Source organism: Nesoenas mayeri, assembly GCF_963082525.1.
Source record: "Nesoenas mayeri genome assembly, chromosome: 8".
Taxonomy (NCBI): Eukaryota; Metazoa; Chordata; class Aves; order Columbiformes; family Columbidae; genus Nesoenas; species Nesoenas mayeri.
Window position 1 is genome coordinate 21340378 of NC_137554.1, and position 20930 is coordinate 21361307.

The following is a 20930-nucleotide window of genomic DNA, read 5'->3' on the forward strand; positions in this document are numbered from 1 at the left end:
TTCATAGACTAAAATAATTTGACTTACTATGTAGCTAAGTAGCTTCCACATGTATGTTTCATGCAAAGCTTCCATAACATATTTAATGATTGCCAAATGGACAAAGCAGGATTAAGACAATGAAAAACAATCTGCAGCTCTTCTGATTAATTGCAGTACATCTCATTCATTTAATTGGTCTGGCAAAAAAAATTTCTGCAGAAGTGTAATTTTGTGTTCAGGGACCATTTCTTACTTTGTAGAGAGGGGAAAAAAAAAATAATTAAAAAAAAAGTCAAGCCTAAGGCTTCCAAAATATGTGTTAATGAGTTTTGGATGAGATATTAAATCTTGTAGTGCAGGATTTAAGTGAAATCTCTGATTACTATGATTTAAGAGGTTTCTTGCACCTTGGTTTCAAACATCTGGGGCTGGATATAATAACTGACACCACAATAAACTAAGTAGCCCCATGACCTCTTTATCTCATGCATAGTTTGTTCCAATTACATGTGAAAATTATTTTCCTGTGCCTTTTCTTTCTGCTGTCTAGAATATTATGCATCTTTTTTTTTTTAATTCTATCTTGTTCATCCAACAAATCTTGGATTAAATTGTGTGTTCTCAGTGACTACACATGATTTGAAGAACAGCCTCCAAAACTGTTGTATCTGCTGTAGATCCGTGCAAATCTCTGTCCTACCTCCTATGTCTGTGATTTTCAAGCCTCTTCAAAGTGGTGTTTTGATAATCTGAAGATCTCTACACAATGCAAACCTGATGTTCCACAATATTTTAGGTTTATGGTCTTTCTAAGGTTTAGATTTTTATTCTTAAGAAGTAAAAGATTTTTGGCTTTTTCATTGGGACTTAAGTAATTCTAAATATACTCTGATTTGTTTTCTGGGAAATAAGTTGTTCTGATGCAGCCAAATCTGTCTTGTCTCTTCTCTGAACTATCTACCCATGTTTTATTGTAGAAAGAAAGTCAGAAAGCCAGTAAACAAAACAGAATTTTGATCAAAAGTTAGATATGGCCTATAATTTAAAGAAGTTTCTGTTGCTTTCTTATAAAAAACACATTTTTGACCTGTCTCAAGATCAAAACCCATATCCTCAGAATGAGAAAATACAAGAAGCTGCTGTTAAGACCCCATTCTGCATGTTTATTTTGTCTTCCTCTCCACCAGAAGCCATCTGGATGTTGCTTTGAAATAGATGGATTATGGATAAAGTTATCAGAAGGGATTAGTGTGATTAGAAAGACATTAATCCTGTCAAGAAGTAATGGTCAAGTATTAACCACCAACAGTTGTTCCTAGAATCATGTTTGTTTTCATTCATCCAGTACCTGCCTCATGTTCTCATTTTGTAATTGCACGCCGTAGAAAAGACCTTCCTGAGCAAATTCTCCCAGGGAGGCTGGGAAGCTCCCCCAACAGCCAGATTAGAGATGATTATATGACAGCTGAGCATCACAAAAGTGAAGTGCTGGCTTCACTAATGCTGCTTGATCGGGCAGGCAGGCTGTCGTTTACCTTTTTGTCAAGGTCAGTGCCTTCAAGTCTCAACATGGTAATAATCTCCATTTCCACAGCACAAGCCATTTAATCATCTTAAAATGCTTTACTAATATAACCTAATATCATACAGGAAGGCAGTATCTCCATTTTATAGACAAGGAAACAGCGAAAATAAGACACTTCATTTATTTTGCGTAGATGAGGTCCTTAAGGACATGGTTTAGTGACAGTGTTAGGTTAACGGTTGGACTCGATGATCTTAAAGGTCTTTTCCAACCAAAATGATTCCATGATTCTATGAAGACAAACAATTTGAAGTGAAGAAAGGTACGCCTGCAGTGATCTTTCTATTGCCATGGACCATCAGACTTTTCCTCATCTGCGCCCAGCTATCTGTGTTTTCACTCAAAGGTGTCAGACATGGTGGGAAGTCTGGCTCTTGATCTTCGAACAGCAAGAAATGACCAGTATGTTAGAAGATCTCACTGTCTGCAATACTTTAGTTTTACACACAGGCTGCTGGAAAAGAAACTGAAATCTGCAAATGAAACCAAATTGTATTTCTAGTACATCATAACATGCAGCTTTTTGAGATTCTGGTTTTTAAATAACGCTTTATAAAATAGTAAGAATTTTAATTTTTACCCAAAATGTGGAGATGTCCTTTTCCTTATTACCTAGCACTTATTAACTGTTAATGATAAACTGACATATACAGTAAAAATCCTGTCAGGAATTCACATCATGCATTGTAATTTCTTGGTGTGCAAGAGGAAATCTATTTTTATGGACTTGTGTAAACAAGTCAGGACTTTGTACAGCACACAGTGAAGATCAATGTCCAATGACTGTCACTGCTTCCTCCCCAACAGCTCAGCATGCAAGGCTACTGCGATATATCTATGAATGCTGGAAGGGACAAACAGCAACCTTTGATCACTGACTGATAAAGGAGATCTGAGACACTGTAGTATAGCACATACAGAATTCAGGATGGCTTGTTGACTTTAGCTGTTCTGATTTTTAAAAAGTCCTAAATTCAAAGGTCAGGATGCAAATGAAAACAAATTATCTATTAAACATGGATATGCAGCTTCACGTGTGGAAAGGGCCAAGAATCTTCATAATACTTGATTTTCTCTTTTGTCAGTTCTTTCAAGTGTTTTTAGACTAAGAAAAGGGCAAAAGGATTTGAAACATAAATTTGGATTATAAAGAAATGTCAGATTTATTCAACTGTTTATAGTTCATACATGTTTCTCTCCTAAGGAAATGTAGGGAATCCAGCCAGCCCCTCAAGCGTCACATGTCATTGCCTTCTTTTGCAATACACTAAGTACTTTAGAGCTCTCAGAGGACTACAGAAAAATTCTGCCAGGTCACAAACTGCTCATATACCATCTGTAATCACTTCAGTGCTTTCCACACCCATTCACTTTATGACCATACATGTCTACTGCACGTCACTAAATTCCTACTGACACTGCCTAAGTAATTTGTGCTGAGCTGGTACAATTTTGTCATTACAGCACGCATAACTGCACAACGTGGACCTCTTGGTTGAACAGGTGGAAGGAAACACTAGAAGACAGTATGGGTTCTGACCATTAAACTCCGTATTCCTAAACATAGATAAGAACATCGATAATGTTACAGATGATAATGTAGTGAAGCTTTTGAAGATGTCTGGGGCACAGAGGAGGGATTCTTAATCAGGTCTCCTAAGAAGGTAGAATGGAATTTTCCTCTACAAGCTAACCTGACATCAGTTCTGCAATATAATAGCGAGATGGATATTTTAAAGTAGTATAATGGTACTGAGTGAGATTGTTCTCTTACCAGTTCTTCCTACCCTTGGGTAATCCTTCCCTTTCAATTTCATCCAAGTAGTTTTTCTTTTCACTCTGAAAGTCAATAGATTTATCCCCTCTAGTCATCTTAAAACTCACATCTCTAGAGTGACTTTCTCCACAATAAAGGCTGTGGATCTCCTATCCTAGGAAAGGGCTAACAGCTTGTTCTCACTGTGGTAGAATGTATTTCATTATTGTTTACATTACAGCGATACATATAACAGGTAGTTCAGAAATGGGACATTACACACACTTCATGTTATCATTCAGGTACCCTGCAGATTTTGCCATACTAACCCAGCAGAAGGTTTACCCTCCTCTGGTGGGGAAGATTTGTTCCTGAGTGCCAATATTTTTCTATGGGCAAGGTAAACCAGGTGAATAAAGGGAAAAGTCCAGCGCCTAATAATGTAAAGAAAAAGTTCTGTGCTTCCAAGAGCAATGTAATTCTATGTGAAAATACAGTTTCTTTGGTACATTATAAAATATTGCTCTGAGCAGCTCCTCAGAGAGCCATAGGCAGCATTTTGCAGCTGCTGTTCAACACCTCACTAGATAATATTGTACATAAATTTGATTGCACTTGATTTTCCCCAATTTGGCAGCTGCACAAACATAAGAACAGAGCAAATGGTGTTTAGGAAAAAAATGACCAAAGGGAATAGTTTAACTCATAAATAGCAGAAAAGAACAAGCCCAAACTGTCCAGAAGCTTATGTTATCTCTCCTTTCTCATTCAGCCTTCAGTTAAATGATGTGAATTTGTCAAGACAACATAGGAAGTATCTCTCAATATGAGGAATGGATTAGAAGAAATAGTACTGCACATATTGTTATTCATGTAAACCAGTATTCTTAAGAGAACTAATCTTGGTTTCAATTTATTGGTAAGTAAGAAGAATATTTCATAGCCTTTTAGAGATCTGCATTTTCCTTCTCAATAGACACGTTGACCATATCAGGCACTGACTTATGGTAGAAGACAAACAATCTCCTGTCTGTCCACTATTACAGCATGTTTTTAACTGAACCCTAAACTCCCAAAGAATATACTGTTGCTGTGAAGTTTTTTAGGGTATGTCTGGACAGACAGCTGCAGACAGACATGAACTCACTCTGCCTTGTCCCTGGGCAGCCAGGGCTGCTCTGGAAGCCATACAGCCACATTAGTCCTTCGCACAGGAGCTTGGGCGTAAAGCCACGCTAATGCGGCTGGACAGCTTCCGGCAGGGACCTGGCACCAGCCTGCCCAGTATGGCTCGTGGGCTCGGTGAGTTTACACCTGCTTGCACCCAGAGCATCTCCTCATCCCCTTGCAGATTTTATACAGGTGTCAGCTATTCAAATGTAACTAATCAGTCATGAGAAACAAAATGTGGTATGGCACAGGCCAGCTGAACAATGACAGAAAAACAATATTCTTCATTAGTGGGATGGTAAAATGCCAATGCATTCCCCAAATGAGAGAACTGTGAAAAAAAAATGATATGGGGAAAAGGGAACTATAATGGAGTATGTTCTAATTAAATATTAGGTTTTAACAGCATGAGTAAGAATGACCCACTCAGGAATCTGAGCAGAAGGATAAGGGATTACCAGAACTGATGGCATTATGGACAGGAATCCCCTTAAAGAAAGACAGTTCTATATTTAGCATATCGTATTTAATTCAGCAACAAAACCTCAATAATACCAAATATTTATTACTACCCCCAAATAAGCCTTCAAATAAATATAATTTTTTATTAGCATACACTTGCTTGTATCAGGTACAACATACTTAGCGGAACAAGCTTTGTATTTTTAAAAAATACAGGTCAAATCAGTTATTTAGATTTTACTATAAAGGGAACAATCTTTAACATTCTGCACGCGGAAAAGGATCAAATCTCTGCTAAACATTATTTCTCAATTGTCTAGAAAAGTGTTAGTGGTAAATACATTAAAAATACAATAATTATCCCAAGCTTAAACAAAACAAACTGTTTTGTCTAAGAGGAATATCCATTAGGGTTACAGGCCTGCTAGACAGCTGACCAGTTCAGTTCTGCCCTGACAACTCCTTCCAACAAACAGCCTCAGTGCTTACTGCTCATTGTAGTCTTAGAAAACTCAGCCCTATATGTATTACCAGACAAAAGCTTCATCTTATAAACAAGGAGGGTGATGAAATAAGAGATGCAATATTCTATTACATATACAGGTAGACATATAAGACAAGAACTCAACAGGTTCAGCTGGTGTAAACCTGTGTAACTCTGGCTTTAGCCTGCTTTGCTGAAGAAGCAAGGCCCATGCAATCAAATCTGTGTGTGAGAACCCTTACTCATAACATTTTAATTTATTTTTTCTCTCCAATTATGCAGAGGGGATGGAAGGCTCCAAAAGAAAGATTTAGGTTCCTTTAAGGCCTGTGAAACTACATGGGTGAATACAGGAAAGAAATAATCTCTGCGCTTCTAGTGTTACCTTCAAATAAGGAGCAGGAGCTGCAAGCCCCAACTCTCTCCAACCTGCAGCAGACACATTTTGCAGCTTCTTCAAAACCTCAATCACAACAAGATATGAAGTTGTAACAGAGCAGGGTGCAGTAACAACCTCCCCCCAAAACATAAGTCAGTGCAGTTACAGTTAGTGAAAATCAAGTTTCTGGTTCACTGCAAGTCAATCACTACAAAATGGGTAACCTCAGATGAAGGGCAGGGAACGGGCAGAAGGACAAAGAGGCTCTATAGGGAGGTGACAGCAAGTGAGTTCTGGGACAGGAGCTGCCAGCACGGCTGGCACTGCTGGCACAGACGGGATTCCGTCAGAGGGTTTATTTTATCTTTAGCAAATGTGAGGAGATATTAATGGAAAAGCTGAGTGTTCATCTCCCAGATTTTGCTTTGTGTGGAGCACAAAAACATTGACATCAGAGTTGATTATTTCAGGTATTTAAGAAGTTGAGAAACCAAAGCGATGCAGAGCTATCTCTGCCAATTGACATGTGGGAGGTGGCAGGAAAAGGTTATAATTAACCACATTGAAAAAAGAGTATATACTTCATAATTTTCTGGGTAGGCAGCAGTATTGGAAAATGCCTCAGATAAATGACCTTCTAGACACGCACAGGTCTTCACTGCTCTGGAGAGACTGGACTCTCCTAACGACTCGGGGTTCCTCAGCATTCCCGGCAGAGCCACCTCCTGGCCAGAGGCTGCAATGCAGCCTGAGCTTCCACAGCCAAGACATGCACCAGGTGGAAGGAAAAGATGGTTTAACAAACGTGAGCACCTTGGGCCAGCTGATCAGCAGATGTCTGTCTAAAGACCTGGACCCATGGGTTTTTAAACGTATCAGAGGACTCAGAGCAGGATGCACTGAGATTCACCTCTGTCACTGCCCCGTATGTGTGTGCCTGTTTGAAAACCTGAGATATGTGCTGAAAACTTTTGCTTATAAGGGAGAAAATATATTATTTGCATTGCAGCTCTCATATGAGGATCAAGGCCTCTGTCCCAAAGAGAATCAGGGAACTTCAGATTTGTAGTTGATCTTCCAGGCTTGTTGAGAAGATCCCCCTGTCCAACTGCAGAAAGAGCTCGAGGTGTGCAACTACAAATTCAGATTTGGCTCCTGTTCTCTCTGAGCTCTCTTAAAGGTCCCGTTCCCAAGTTTAAAAGTAGTATCTTATATTTATACATATAAGTACTGTGCATCTGGCAACTGCAGGGTCTAAGCTTTGATTTTGTAACACTCCCCTGCTGAGTATTCCTTAGGCAGATACAAACTGTCAGACTATTTGTTATAATTTCTTTATGCGGCTGATAGAAGCAGCATCCTTTGTTATATGCCGGTACCTGTTCTCATCACTGAGAAGAGCGAACTATACAAAGAACACTTAGTAGATACCAATAGGTATGATCAGGGCTAAACCTCAGGCAGCGAATCAGGGAAATCAGTATATACTTCTTTTAGAGTCATTTTAAGATGCTGTGAAGCTTGTTTATGTAACCAGACAACTGAAATAATATCAACCCCGATCCTTAATGAACGTCCACATCACAACAGACCCAGAAGCTCATGAAGGGCTCAAACTGGAAGGCTAGTGTGGTTGCTTTTTCAAGATTTTTCTGTCTGTGGGAAAACAAAAAGTAAGACCACAGGTGATCTGAGACATCAGAAAAAGGTACAGGAGCTCTGGGGTACAGCACTTCCAAGTGCTGGGACAGAGTTGGGTACAACAAGGAACTGTGCACTGAAGAAACAGTCTCCTGTTGTTTGACTGATTTCTTCTGGATTCAAGGAGCTTTCAAAATAAACACAGTTCAATCAGAGATATCTGACTATATAATCAGTTTCTCTTTCCTAATGGATACAATCTGCAAAGTTCCTGTTCCAACTCTCTATCCATCAGCTCGAAGGAGGGATAGTACAAATTTTCAGCCACTTCTGGGTAAGGTTGGATTTGTGTAAGATTTTCTCAACTATTATCAGTCTTCTGAGCCACACACTTTCCACCTTTTACTTCTGCCACAACCCTTCAAGATAAAATCTGGACTTGGAGACAGTGTGTTTTGCACTGAGTGCCTCTTTTAACCCTCCTTTCTCACCTTCCCTTTTCTCGACATTTTTTTTTTACTTATTAGTTCATGGAAAAACTTGCATTAACTTTGACTAGGAGAGTAAAATTAGAGCTTGGTGCTATACTCCTGGCTTTCATAAACAATAATACAGAGGAACTGAGAAGATAATTTAAATGTCATTGCTCCCACAGGACAGGCTGAGAATATTCCAAATGCAAAAGAAATTTAGTTTAAATGTGCATGCACACTGGTGAAAACACAGAGCACTGGTTTACTAATTTTATGAAATACACGTGTGGGAAACACTGTGCTTGTTGTGGAAAAAAAAAAAAAAAAAAAAAAGACTGTACAAGAATGTAATTATATATCTGGAGTATTTTTTGTTTGCAAATCCCTGAAATTTCAGTATGCAATAGCAAGTGATAGTTAGTTTGTTATACAGAGAGGCAGAGTCATGCTGTCTTACAATGAGAGCTAATCTCTTTGAAGATCTGTAAAGTTACTTCTCTTTCTTCCTCAGAGGATGGAGGCCATCAGCTCTAACACTGCAGCTCAGAGGTTCACTCCTGGCACATCTGTAGGTGACACAGAGCTGTCACAGCCTGTGTCAGAGCAGCTCTTACCTACTGAGATGCTTCTCCTGGCATCTCTAAAAAGCAAGGGGATTTAAAGAACTACACATTTTAGGGAAGGGCACGTGACTCAGCTCCAACACTTTTCTGTTCTTAATACGTTACTTCTTTGTGTGAGGTTCTTGCTGTCCTTGGAAAACTCTCCTTTCTCCTCTGAAGAAAAATCTAATGTATTTTGTCCTGATGTTCTCCAGCTGCATGGGACAGAACCAGGTATGAGTCTATGCTCAGATCTGGTTCGGAAAATTTTGCTTTGTTACTCTCCATCTCTCCTTATCTCTTCTCTCAGCATTGGGCTGAGAGCTTTTGGCCATCCAACTGGCATTTGTGACTGTAGTCATTTGGAAGACAAGACAAATTTAGACGAGAGAAAAAGCTATTCTAAGTTAAGCCCACCCACTACAAAGGCAGCTACCATGGACCATCCCTTAGCACAGAATCTAAATCACTATTCCTGCCACCAATAAAGTGGCACCACTAAATGTTCTGCCTTTAATGCACTAAGAAATCACTTTCACTTCCAGCTGAAGCCAGGCATATGTTATTAGTTCACTGGAGACCCCTTATTTTTTTTTCAGTATTCATCATACTATAGCACACCTTTCAAAATACTGCAGAAAACTCTAAATTACTGTGCTGCTTCATCTTATTTGTACAGTGTATTATTTCAGTTGTTTAGATTTAAGGTAGGCTTTTTGATAAGGTGCGATGTTTATTCCATATATTTAACCTGTAGTTAGCTTAAAGGAAAAAGTCCTCCCATTACAAGGAAAGAAGACAACATCAATTTAAAACCAACCAACCAATCCAAACACTAGTTTTAAAGAAAATAACACCTCTATGAGGTATTGCATAAACCTTCCTATTAATTAAAAACTATGTTCATAGCTCCACTAAAAATACAAATGTACAGCAGTCAGTAATGGTCCTTGCACTTTGACATTAATTCAGTTAAACCCAAAATAGTGGTGATGACGTGTCATTTAGGAAACTTCAAAAGTTATTGAAACAATCATTGTCCTCACTTACCTTGAGACAACCAGTGGGAGAATCAACATTTTCAGCATCCTCATCAGTAACTCACCAGGAAACTGGAAATAACTAATTTCCTAGAAATACACGGAGAGATGCTTATTGTTTTGAGATACAGACTATCTGCCTCCATGAGTCCTGCTAGAGCTGTGGACCAGACAACATCGGTAAAATCTGCAGCTTTGGCAGATAAGGTGGCAAAGATAGTAGGCTTTAAAAGATCATTTTAAAATTAATTAGAGTACATGTTGTGCTGTAATTCGACAAAAACACATCACATTATTTGTTCTTTTACAAAGGAAAACAAAAATGAAATATGCCGTCTCTTGGGCACTACCTTTAATAGGTTGCCCTGAGTAATCTCTTCGTTCTGCATTTTGTGTGTTTTGCTAGATGTGTATGAAGCTACTGCTTGGACATAAAAGATGTTCAAACTGCAGTTAGCAGTAGCAGAACAAAGATTTGGTTTAGTTTAGCTACATTTACTAAGTGCCATATTTTTAAACTGCAATTTATATTCTGCACTCAAACAATGCATTCAGTAATGCATGTTGCTCTATTCTATCTGACGAACACAGCAGAAAGAAATGAGTGCCTGCAAAGAGCTTGGCTGAAGTATGCTGGAGGAGAAATCCCCAAGTAACTTTAAGAACATGGTCTGTTAATCATGGGAAATCTCAAATTTTTTAATACAAAATGCCATTGGTATAATATCAACATCTCTACCTCTGTACACCTGATGATGAAAAACATTCCCGGTGTTTTCTTTATACATACGTGTTCTGAAGTAGTTTTAAATCCAGTCAATATATTGAACTACCAGTTTTTAACAGGTCTATATTAGTTGCTACCTTTCATCTAGCTTAAACACCCACTATTATTATCATCCATACTTGCGATATTATAATATGCTTATGCTAGATTTACTAGGTGTCTTAAAGGCCAGAAGCCTTTGCAAACGTATTGTCTGAGAACGTGTGAAAAGACCCAAAGAACAGTGTAGATGAATAGACAAATTAAATTAAACAAATATAACAAACAAACGGACGTGCTTTTTATCTTCAGAAGTCCACCCTTAAGTTCTGCACATGGCTCTGTCTGTTGTTACATAAGTGGGGTATTTTCTCTGCAGTGATACACTGCCCTGCCACACATACCTGCTGTGAGAGCCGCCTTGTCCTCAGGAAGAATCCCAGAAGACAGCCAATGGTGACTGACAACACCGAGAGAATGAGCAGACCATTCCTTTTACAAACATCCTTGATCCGAGCGAGGATTGCATCAAAAGCCACTGCCATGCTGTCCTGTGTGCTCTTTGGAGAAGAATCAGCATCCCATGGAGGGAGAATTCACTCGTTCCTCTCGTTCGGGTGGGCAGATGTAGCTCTGGATAGATCAGATCAAAGCACTTCCAGTTCTGCTTAGCTGACCTGCAAGGTCACCCCTCTGCCAATAGCCACCAAGCAAGCAGCTGGCATTATTGTTCCAAATTAATACCAACAATCCTATTAGCGACTACATCATTAAGAGCCTGGAAGAAGATTAGGGGGCTCTGGAAAATTAGAACAGAATGCAGTAGTATTTCTAAAACAAGACCGGTTCAAAACAAAGTGACACTCCTCGGAGAAAGATGGTGATTGAGTGTGTTCCTTGGTCGCCCCAGTTTGGGGTCTGGACATCCAAAGCTGGAAAGGTAACAGTGAGAGTCATGAACTGAGATGGGTTAAAGCAACTTTACTGCACTTTTTCTAAAGGGCAGAGCAGGTAACATTTTGAACTGGACTATCACAACAGGGCAAGCTAGGTGAAACTGAACTTCATTAATTAAAGCAGGCTCGGGCTTTTTGTTTTCACAGTGAAAACAGGCTGAATCAGTAGCATAAGAGACACACATTGAACAGAAAATAGCTGTATATTGAAACATGAAAGGACACCTTCTGGCATTTGGCATTTATTACCTTGGAAGTGAAACGATTTCACTTTTCTTCCAACTACTATGTTGATTAGAGTAGGGCCAATTTACTTTCAGAGGATTATCAGACTAAGCCGTGGGGATTGCTTTCCTTTCCTTTGTCGTGTCTGTGTTCAATCCCAACACTGATTTTTATGCTAGTGAGCACCTGGTAAAAATACATCACCTTAAGTGCCCGCCATGCCAGGCTATCCTATCAAAACATTTCTGTGATTCCAGGGTTATTCGGTGCGTTTATGGAACATATTCAATACAGTACAAAAAATTTGTGTTTACAATATTATATTTCATACTGTAATATGGTGTTTGGTGTTACATGGTCATGTATGAGTAAAAAAGCTCATGAGAGATAAAACTGTTCTCTTTGGAGGCAGGATCGGCATACTGTATGGTCAGTTAGTTCAGCCGTCTGCATGGGATTCCCCACCCTGCAGGACAAAGGTGCCGGTGTCACCGAACCCCTCCGGGCCGCGCTCTGGCCGCCCCCGCCCGGGTCCCGGGGATCGAACCCCCCTCCCCCGAGGCACCACCGTGACCGCGCCGCGCGGTGCCGAGCGGCCGCCCCCGCCCTGCCGGCGGGCGTTGTGAGCCTATCCCCCGGGGAGGAGCGCGGCCGCTCAACGGCACCACTGGGGGGCTGAGCCGGGTGGCGGCAGCCGCTCCCTCCGGCCCCGGGACGGCAGCGGCGGGCGCGGGCGGTGCTTCCCGGTCTCTGACGCGAGCGTCATGGCGGCGCGGCAGCTGGTGCTGCGGAGGGCGGCGGCGCGCTGGCGGCGGGGCTACAGCAGCGCGGGCGCTGCCGAGTTCCTGCACCGCAGCATCGTGCCCACCATGCACTACCAGAAGAGCCTGCCCAGGTACGGCGGGGCCGCTGCTCCGCTCCCTGCTGTGTCCGCCGGGACAGCCCGTCCCGCGGCCTCCTGAGGCGCCGACTGCCGGGGGCCGGAGTGAGCGTCCGTCCTCCGGGGAGCGAGCCTCACTGCCGGCCCCGGGGACTCGGAGCAGAGGGCGGCGGCAGGTGGCCGTGTGGGGCCGGCGGCCCTGGAGTGACCTTTGAGGAGACGGGAGAGAAATGCCCTCTGCCTGGGGCTGTGTAGCCGCTAGTGGGTCTGCTAGTCGCTTCTGTCGTGTGTGCTCTTTTTAAATCACAGTGGAGAGCAATGGTTTTATTTTTTAAAGCGTAAAAATTACTATAATCCTACTACTGAAACATCCCTTCAGGTTGCAAAGTAACCTTCGTGAGTGTAATTGGATTCTTTTAAAGGAAAAGGAGCATTTTCGTGTTTAGGCTGAGGAAGATGACAAAGATACTGACCAGGAAATTTGCAAGAAAAAGTAAATGTTGAACAGCTAGCAGTGAGGGGAGGTCCCAGTGCAGGGGAGGCCACTGAACGAAACCTTCCTTCTATATAGCTGCTTCTTGCAACGGTTCATGTCACTGTATTCCATGTAAGGTATTAAGACCCTTCCATGCAATACCTTTGTAACAAGACAATCAAGTTGTCTTTACAGCTTTTTTTTCCAAGAACCTTATGCTGTGGTGATATTTGTCCATATCTTCCTGTTCTTCTTCCCACAAGCAACTTTTGAGCTATTTAGGACAGGAAAGAGGGGAGGCAAAGAGAGACTACTATGTAAGAAACTGAGGCTTCTTTAATGCTCATAAAGTGCATATCTCTCTGTTCTTCCTTCAGACTGCCAGTTCCCAAACTAGAAGATACAATTAGGAGATACCTAAATGCCCAGAAACCGCTTTTAAACGATGACCAATTCAGGTATGGACAGACAAGATAGACATATTGCAGTGTCATGTGCTGTTTCAAAGCCAAGTGTTACATTCTCAAAAACATAGCTTGTGACAGGTGACAGCATTTTTATTCTTTTATCGATTGCTGTAGGAAAACTGAAGAACTTGCACATCAATTTGAAAAGGGAATTGGAAGAGAGCTGCATGAGCAACTGGTTGCTCAAGACAATCAGAACAAGCATACAAGTTACATCACAGGTATGTTGGCCTACTGGATATAGAAGGAGTCTGTAGATCACCAGGCTTGATAACAGGCAGCTCATAATGCTACAAATAAAATAGGCTGTAGTTTAAGTTCTCTACTCCATAAACTTGCAATAGCATGCTGTGAGTACTGCCTGTGTCTGTATTTGAGCAAATTCTGAGACTCCGGTGGAAAGAAGAATGTGCCTCATCTAACTCATATATACCAGAATTCTGGATATTGAAGGAGGAGTATTTTTTCATGAGTTACTTTGAGCTTCCAAGGTTTATCTTTTGTCTTTTTGTATTGGTATTTGTTTAGGTTAATAGAGGAGCTTAGCTGATAACTCCATTAAGGAAACTAAAGCAATGATTTTCAAATAATTTTAAGTTATTTAGCAAGAAAACTGAACTCTGAGGGGCATGTCAGAGAATATGACTAAGCTTTGGGAGGCAGAAGTGATCAGTGCTCTGACTTAAACCCCTAAAACTACAAAACTGTATTATTTTAAAGAGCAAAAGAAAAGGAGGGACAGGCAGAGAAAGATGAGAATAAAAACCAATACAGGAAGACTATGCATATAGTTTTTCATTATTCTTCCTATTGTTGCTTACACTGACTTTCAAATACAAGTGTCTGCTTATGAAAGTATTGGATGGACAGCAACAGAGGTAGAAATATTCAAATATCTATGGAAGTAGAAGTTTGCATATTGCCCAGCAAAGGCATTTCACTCCTTGCTGTCTGTTGAGACTCCCTATAAGGGTGTTACCTACCTACAAATTCTATAGAGAATACCAGATTTTTTCACAAAAGCTGGTGTTCAGTTTGTTATCTTTTACTTTCCATTCACTTTGAACAGCATCTGGGGTTTTAACTGGTGGCTTTATGGTGTTTGTCAACACTAACCATCATGCTGCTTTTTGTCTGTGAACTGTGGGGTGTTTGTATTTCTTTTTGTTTAGTTGTCATTATTTTGTAGGCCTCATAAAAGACCTGTTCCACCTGAAATTGGTTTTTGAAAGTATGTATAGTTGCCTCTGCCCTGGACTTTAAAGTCTGAGGTTAAAAGGGTACATGATGGCAACAGATGTGGTTTTAAAACTGTAGATGAATGCTCATTACTCACCTGTGAGGACCCGAAATGAATACAGTAGCTTAGGTTCTTGAGTGACTTGTTGCCCTTTTACAGCCCAGCTTGAAGGTTCTACTTGGGACTGATCCAGGCTTGGAATAATAGGTTTTTATACATCAGCTGCCTTGAGATGGAGTTGGTGTGTGCTTGCTTCCTTGATCTGCATCCAGTCAGCATGCAATACCAGAGCTTGCTGAGTTTGAAGTTGTTAAAGATGATGAAATAGAACCTATTTCAAAAACCCCTTCCACTGTCTGTGCCCCCTGGATTTTTGTTTGCTCATAGACAGGTGTAAAGGTGTTACTACTTTTTAGAGCTGTGATTCATTCCCTTGGTTTTGGCAAGCACAAAACATTTGGGTCACATTCATGTTTCTTGATATGCTGACAGACTAAGAGATCTGTGGGCATCAAATATAATTCTGCTTTCTGAAGTCTGTTCTGGGCCTGGAAGAATAACCAGGCAGTCCCAGCTTGAGAGACAGATGGTGATGCATCGGTGTCAAATGTTTTGTCCTGTTCTGATCATTGTAGTGGACAGAAGGAGGTGGAAATGCAAGATAGTAAGTGTAGATGAAGGAATGCTGCCAGGAATGAGGGAGATACTAGATCAAAAACAAAGGTGGTTCTAAAGAGAAGCGTGCCCTCAGTGACAGAGAGCTGCAGAAATGAATAGCTTAAGAGTAGGCGAAGGCATGTTCCACTCCAAATATGAGGTGTGCATGAAAATGTAGTGCTGAAGAGCTGCATTTTATGTTGCAGGGGTTATGGTTTATGACTGAGCCATACAGAAAACCTGGAGATTGGCCCTTGTTGCTGATGACATTGATGCTGTTGATATGGATTGCTGCAAATACAGTTTTTTTACAATTAGCTAACAGTACCTTTCTTCATAATTGGAGGTTGGGAGAATCCTTGGGAGAATTACTGCATTTGTTTGCCTTGTTTGTATGCACTTCAACAGGTGTTTATTCAAGATCACTGTTGGAGGCAGGGCACTGATTACATGAACCTGTGGTCTGACTCAATAAGCTGCTTTTGTATTCTGACCTATTTCTTAACTCTACATTTTCAGGTCCCTGGTTTGACATGTACCTAAAAGCACGTGAACCTGTTGTTCTGAATTTTAATGCGTTTATGTCTTTTAATCCTGATCCAAAATCTGAATATAACGATCAGCTCATACGAGCTACGAACATGACTGTTTCTGCTATACGTTTTATGAAGACCTTCAGGGCTGGTTATCTTGAACCAGAGGTTTTTCACCTCAATCCAGAAAAAAGTGACACTGAGATGTTTAAAAAAATTATCCGATTTGTGCCTTCTTCAATTTCTTGGTTTGGTGCCTACATGGTCAATGCATACCCCCTAGATATGTCTCAGTACTTCAGGCTTTTCAATTCTACGCGTGTGCCTAAACTCGACAGAGATGAGCTTTACACAGATGAAAACGCAAAACATTTACTGGTACTGAGAAATGGGAATTTTTATATATTTGATGTTCTTGATAGAGACGGAAATATGTTGAAACCTTCAGAAATACAAGCACACTTGAAATACATCCTTAGTGACAACAGTCCAGCCCCGGCCTTTCCTCTTGGCTACCTCTCCAGTGAAAACCGAGATACGTGGGCATTGCTGAGAAAGAATCTACTGGATAATGGCAACGAAGAAGCTCTTAAAAAAATAGACTCTGCTGTGTTTTGTTTAAGTTTAGATGATTTTATTGTTAAAGACTTTGTGCACTTGTCCCACACCATGTTGCATGGAGATGGTGCTAACCGCTGGTATGACAAATCCTTTAATCTTATCATAACTAAGGATGGCACTGCAGGAGTGAATTTTGAACATTCCTGGGGAGATGGTGTGGCTGTGCTCAGGTTCCAGAATGAGGTTTTTAAGGATAGCACCGAGGCCCCAGCCATCAGCCCCCAGTCCCAGCCTGCTTCAGTAGACTCTTCTAGAGCCGTGCAGAAACTTGACTTTAAGCTGAATGATGCCTTAAAAGCAGGAATTACCAAAGCCAAACAGAAATTTGATACCAGTGTGGAATCACTGTCTCTTAATCTGATTCAGTTCCATGATGGGGGCAAGGAGTTTCTGAAGCAGAAGAAGGTAAGCCCAGATGCGGTGGCTCAGCTTGCCTTCCAGATGGCTTTCCTTCGACAGTACAACCAGACTGTTGCTACATATGAGTCTTGTAGTACTGCAGCTTTCAAACATGGTCGTACAGAAACTATACGTCCTGCGTCTATCCATACAAAGAAATGTTCGGAAGCTTTTGTCAGGGAGCCGTCCAAACATAGCACAGAAGAGCTTCAGAAGTTGATAGAGGAGTGCTCAAAATACCATGGCCGCTTGACAAAAGAAGCTGCTATGGGTAAGTAGGAATATGTCAAACACTCTTGCTTTTACACTAAAATGTCTATTAAGGTTGCTGTAATCATTTATTTCACAACTAAATAATTTAATTTTGATGGAGGTCTAATGTTAATGTAAACTTGACAAAAACAGTAACAGAAGGCTGCAGTTTAAAATGCATCTTCTAAGACTCCTTTCCTGATGGAGGAGAATGCCTCTGTGCTTCTCTCTTTGCTGTTAATGTGTTCAGAATTTTTTGTTACTCTAGTTTTTGTCTTTATAGCAGCTGGGCTATTTGAAGATTCAATACATATTTAGTGCATTTTGTACTCCCCAACACAACCAAGAACTTTGGCTTTATGTCTGATGAGTTACTATCTTATCCCTGCAGGGGATAAAGGCTACAAGAAACAAACTAATTCTTTGGTTGTGCTTCTCCTGGTATTTTTCTAAATGCTTTTGTGCACACATACGCAGGCACGTCGCAAGAAGAGCCAGAGGTCACGAATGCATTGCAAAGAGCAAATTTTATTTTAGTTACCTCTCTACTGGGGGATCTCCGAAGCCACACCTAAGTTCCCAGGCAGAGGTGACACCAGCGGGGACGCAGGCACTGGTCAGTTCAGCCCTGCTGGAAGATCACTGAGCTCGCCTGTATTTCAAGGCTTCAGGCAGGCGCAGCCTCCTGCTCTTTCTCACAACAAAGCAGGAATCTCAGACATAGTGATAAGGTGCCTAGGGTTTCTCACAGGCCTATGTTATCTAACACAGAGGTTCTACTCATCAAGCACACAAGGCCAGTAAAACAATTAGTGTGATGTATGTGCTTTTTCTACAGACAGGTGCAAGTCACTTGAGTGTATTTACATTTAACTAACCTCCTTGCCAAATCTTCCGCTATATCCCCATACAGCTTTCTTTTGAGTTATGCTTGCCAGAAGCGTAACTTGTTGTACTGTTTCAGTAAAATGGACTGTTGAACATTACCCCATAGAGTATAAAATTTGCTTCTTTTTGTTGAGGCAAGGTCCTCTTCCTCCTTAGATTTATACATCTTAGAGAAGCCTTTCTCTGTTTTAAACAACCTGGATATGTTCAGATAAACAGTTCATCAAAGAATGCGATGTATTATTAAAATTGTCTGTTAACATTGCACTTCTATTTACTAACATGATTCTTGGTTGAGGCTGGCAGGAAAACAGCAAGCTCTCATTTCCTCAGATACATGCATTTGAAGTGCAGAATGCCTGGGTTCTGAGAAACAATTCCTGCAAGTACGAAAATAAACCCCAGCTCTATAGACCTCCTCTTTTGTGACTGAAAAATAATGTGATGTCAAAATAAGTGAGTTTCCTTCCCACAAAAATAATCTCTCTAATACTTGTTATTTTATTTTAACAGGTCAGGGATTTGACCGACATCTCTTTGGCTTGCGCTATTTAGCCTCATCCGAAGGTGCTGCACTGCCTGATTTCTATCAAGACCAAGCATATGCTCGGCTTAATCACAACATCATTTCTACAAGCACGTTGGTTAGCCCCGCTGTGCAGTTAGGGGGGTTTGGCCCGGTGGTGTCTGATGGCTTTGGAGTAGGATATCAGGTACACGATGATTTCGTAGGTTGTAATGTTTCCTCTTACCCAACTAGGAATGGTAAAGAGTTCCTTCAGTGTATACACAAGTCACTAGAAGATATCTTTAATGTTTTAAAGGGCAAGAAAATCAGTAGTTAAGACTTAAAGATGTTGGAGCACTTTACAGTTGCAGTACAAAATGCAAACTATGCCTAATTGGCCTACAAATCAGTGTTCAATGTGTCTAAGACTGCCCGGCTTAATTGGCTTCATTTATCTTCACTGAACTTGAATACTGCTAGATTCTATTAAATTTGTATCTATTTTAAAGAAATCAAGTACAGACTTTGAATGCACGTTTCAGGAATTGACAGTGACAATGTCAAAATTAAGTAACAGATCCATGTGTTCCAACAGCTCACATGTTCTTAAAGCATCGTTATTTAAAATACAAAGCAGTTACTGTGTTTATGAACTTGAAATGTCTGTGTTCCATGAGTGTTCAGACAGACAACAGCACTGTGATACCACTCTTAAACTGTTAGCTTTTAAAGAAATATATGCAATAATTTTAAATATGAAGGAGTGGTTACATTTGCACTCTTGCAGTAAGTTTGCTTACTAGCTTGTTACACTTTCCTCTTTACACTTCAATTGATATTGGAAATGAGTGTGCCTCAACTGCTTGAAGCCTTTCCACTCTAACAGCTTTTTGAGAAACAGAAAATGACGTGGGGGGCTTTCAGTAACATGAAATCACCGTGTTGTTAAATTGATTGGAAGAGAGACTATTGTAATAAAACTATATTAATAACCGCAAAGTTCCTTTATTGCCATATCAAAATTGTACAGTATGGGTAGTCCCTTTATCAATAGCTCATTTCTTATAAAGGTTGAAAACAATACTACTGAAAACATGTTGCAGTGTTGGCTCTCCCTTTCCATACATCAAGTCTGTCCAACAATCAGCTTTTGTTTTGCTACATAAACCTGTGCTCTTGTGCCTTAAAAAAGAAAAAAACACTTATCTTTTTTGATTTTCTCTTTCCAAGTGTCCTCTTACTGTGGAAAAGTAACCTCAACAGCATGTTTTCCTGTTTCCTTCTAGAACTTTGGATGTCATTTATTGTAGCAAATGCCAGTCCTAGTGTCTAGAGCTGTGTCATTAACGTATTAGGGCTTGTTGCAGAAGTTCTAAAGGATTGCAGGAGAGCTTAAGCAGAGACATCAGTGAAACTTGGTGATACTGTGGGTGTGAGGTGAAGCTGATGCAGACAGCTCCTTGTGTGCTGTTCACAACTGGAACTCCGCCAGCTACAAAAGGGGAAGGAGCCTTTGTCTGGCAAGACACCAAAGGTGCTCAGAGTTGCTGCGATTCCAACAGAGATGCCCTTTTTGCACAGAATTTGCTACGTACGGTATGTGTAACCTGAACTCCTCTGCCTTCTAAACCCTGATGTTTTCCACCCTGTTTTTCTTCTGGGAAGATGAGTTTTTCTCTGGAGCTGAACAGCACAGCAGCACTTGCTTCTGCAGCTCCATGTAAAACTAATGCAGCTCATGTCTGTCCACACAGCCCACCATGACCTTGGCAACCAAATATATCAGCAGAATGTAAAAGTCCGAGCATGTTGCTTGGATGTGACAAATGAGGTTCAGAAACCTACTTGCCTTTACTCATCCTCTGGATATCTTACCTGCCAGGTCTACCAGTGTCTTTTTTGTCACAATAAGTATAAGCAATGCCATATCTTGAAGTATGAACTGCAAGTGCTAGGAGAGGCATGCTTTAAATATGTAAGCCCAATGGCTTATAAACTTTTTGTAGTCAGGGCTGCTTCCTCTGCAATCTGTAATGTGCTTTCTATTTATCAGCTGGAAAGGATTATTGAAAAATTTACTTTAAAACATACCACGATCTTGCTTATTTAAACAAAGAAAGGACACTGATCATTTGTGGGGGATGAAGCAAATAATATATTGGGAAATGATAATTAGACTAAAAGCCTTTGAATTTAATTCACTAAAGAAAGTTTTGGGGGTTGTGTTTATGATTGGTTTTGTTGTGTTTTTTTGTTTGTTTGTTTTTTAACATGAGAACAGCTGGCAAGATTGTGAGCACAGTTGCCAAGTAGAGAGTCTGTCTTTAACTAGAAATGAGTGAGGTTTACTTAATGACATGCTCAGATTTTCAGAAGATGTAACAGCTATGTGTGTCAATAGCAGTAAAGCTTATTAAGTGTTCTCAGTAAACTCACCTCAGTGTCTTTACCTGAACTGGCAGAAAGCTATTAAAGATGTACCTTTTCAC

The 20930-nt window shown here is 40.6% G+C and overlaps 2 protein-coding genes across 2 annotated transcripts in view; one reads left to right on the plus strand and one right to left on the minus strand.

The window, feature by feature from the left end:
• SLC1A7 (solute carrier family 1 member 7) overlaps positions 1 to 10885 on the minus strand; it is a gene marked incomplete at both ends in the record, with an annotated part of 47210 nt that extends 36325 nt beyond the window's left edge. Inside the window, 2 exons of the mRNA XM_080349123.1 lie at positions 9585 to 9664; positions 10745 to 10885. Coding sequence (XP_080205249.1) covers positions 9585 to 9664; positions 10745 to 10885 — 221 coding nt within the window. The remainder of the gene's footprint in view (positions 1 to 9584; positions 9665 to 10744) is intronic.
• A 1400-nt stretch (positions 10886 to 12285) lies between these two features.
• Positions 12286 to 18778, plus strand: CPT2 (carnitine palmitoyltransferase 2; the record flags this gene model as incomplete). Its single annotated transcript, XM_080348391.1, has 5 exons — positions 12286 to 12416; positions 13254 to 13334; positions 13458 to 13564; positions 15760 to 17064; positions 18447 to 18778. 5 exons carry the CDS (start codon positions 12286 to 12288, stop codon positions 18776 to 18778), a joined length of 1956 nt encoding a protein of 651 aa, XP_080204517.1.
• Between the last annotated feature and the right edge of the window lie 2152 nt (positions 18779 to 20930).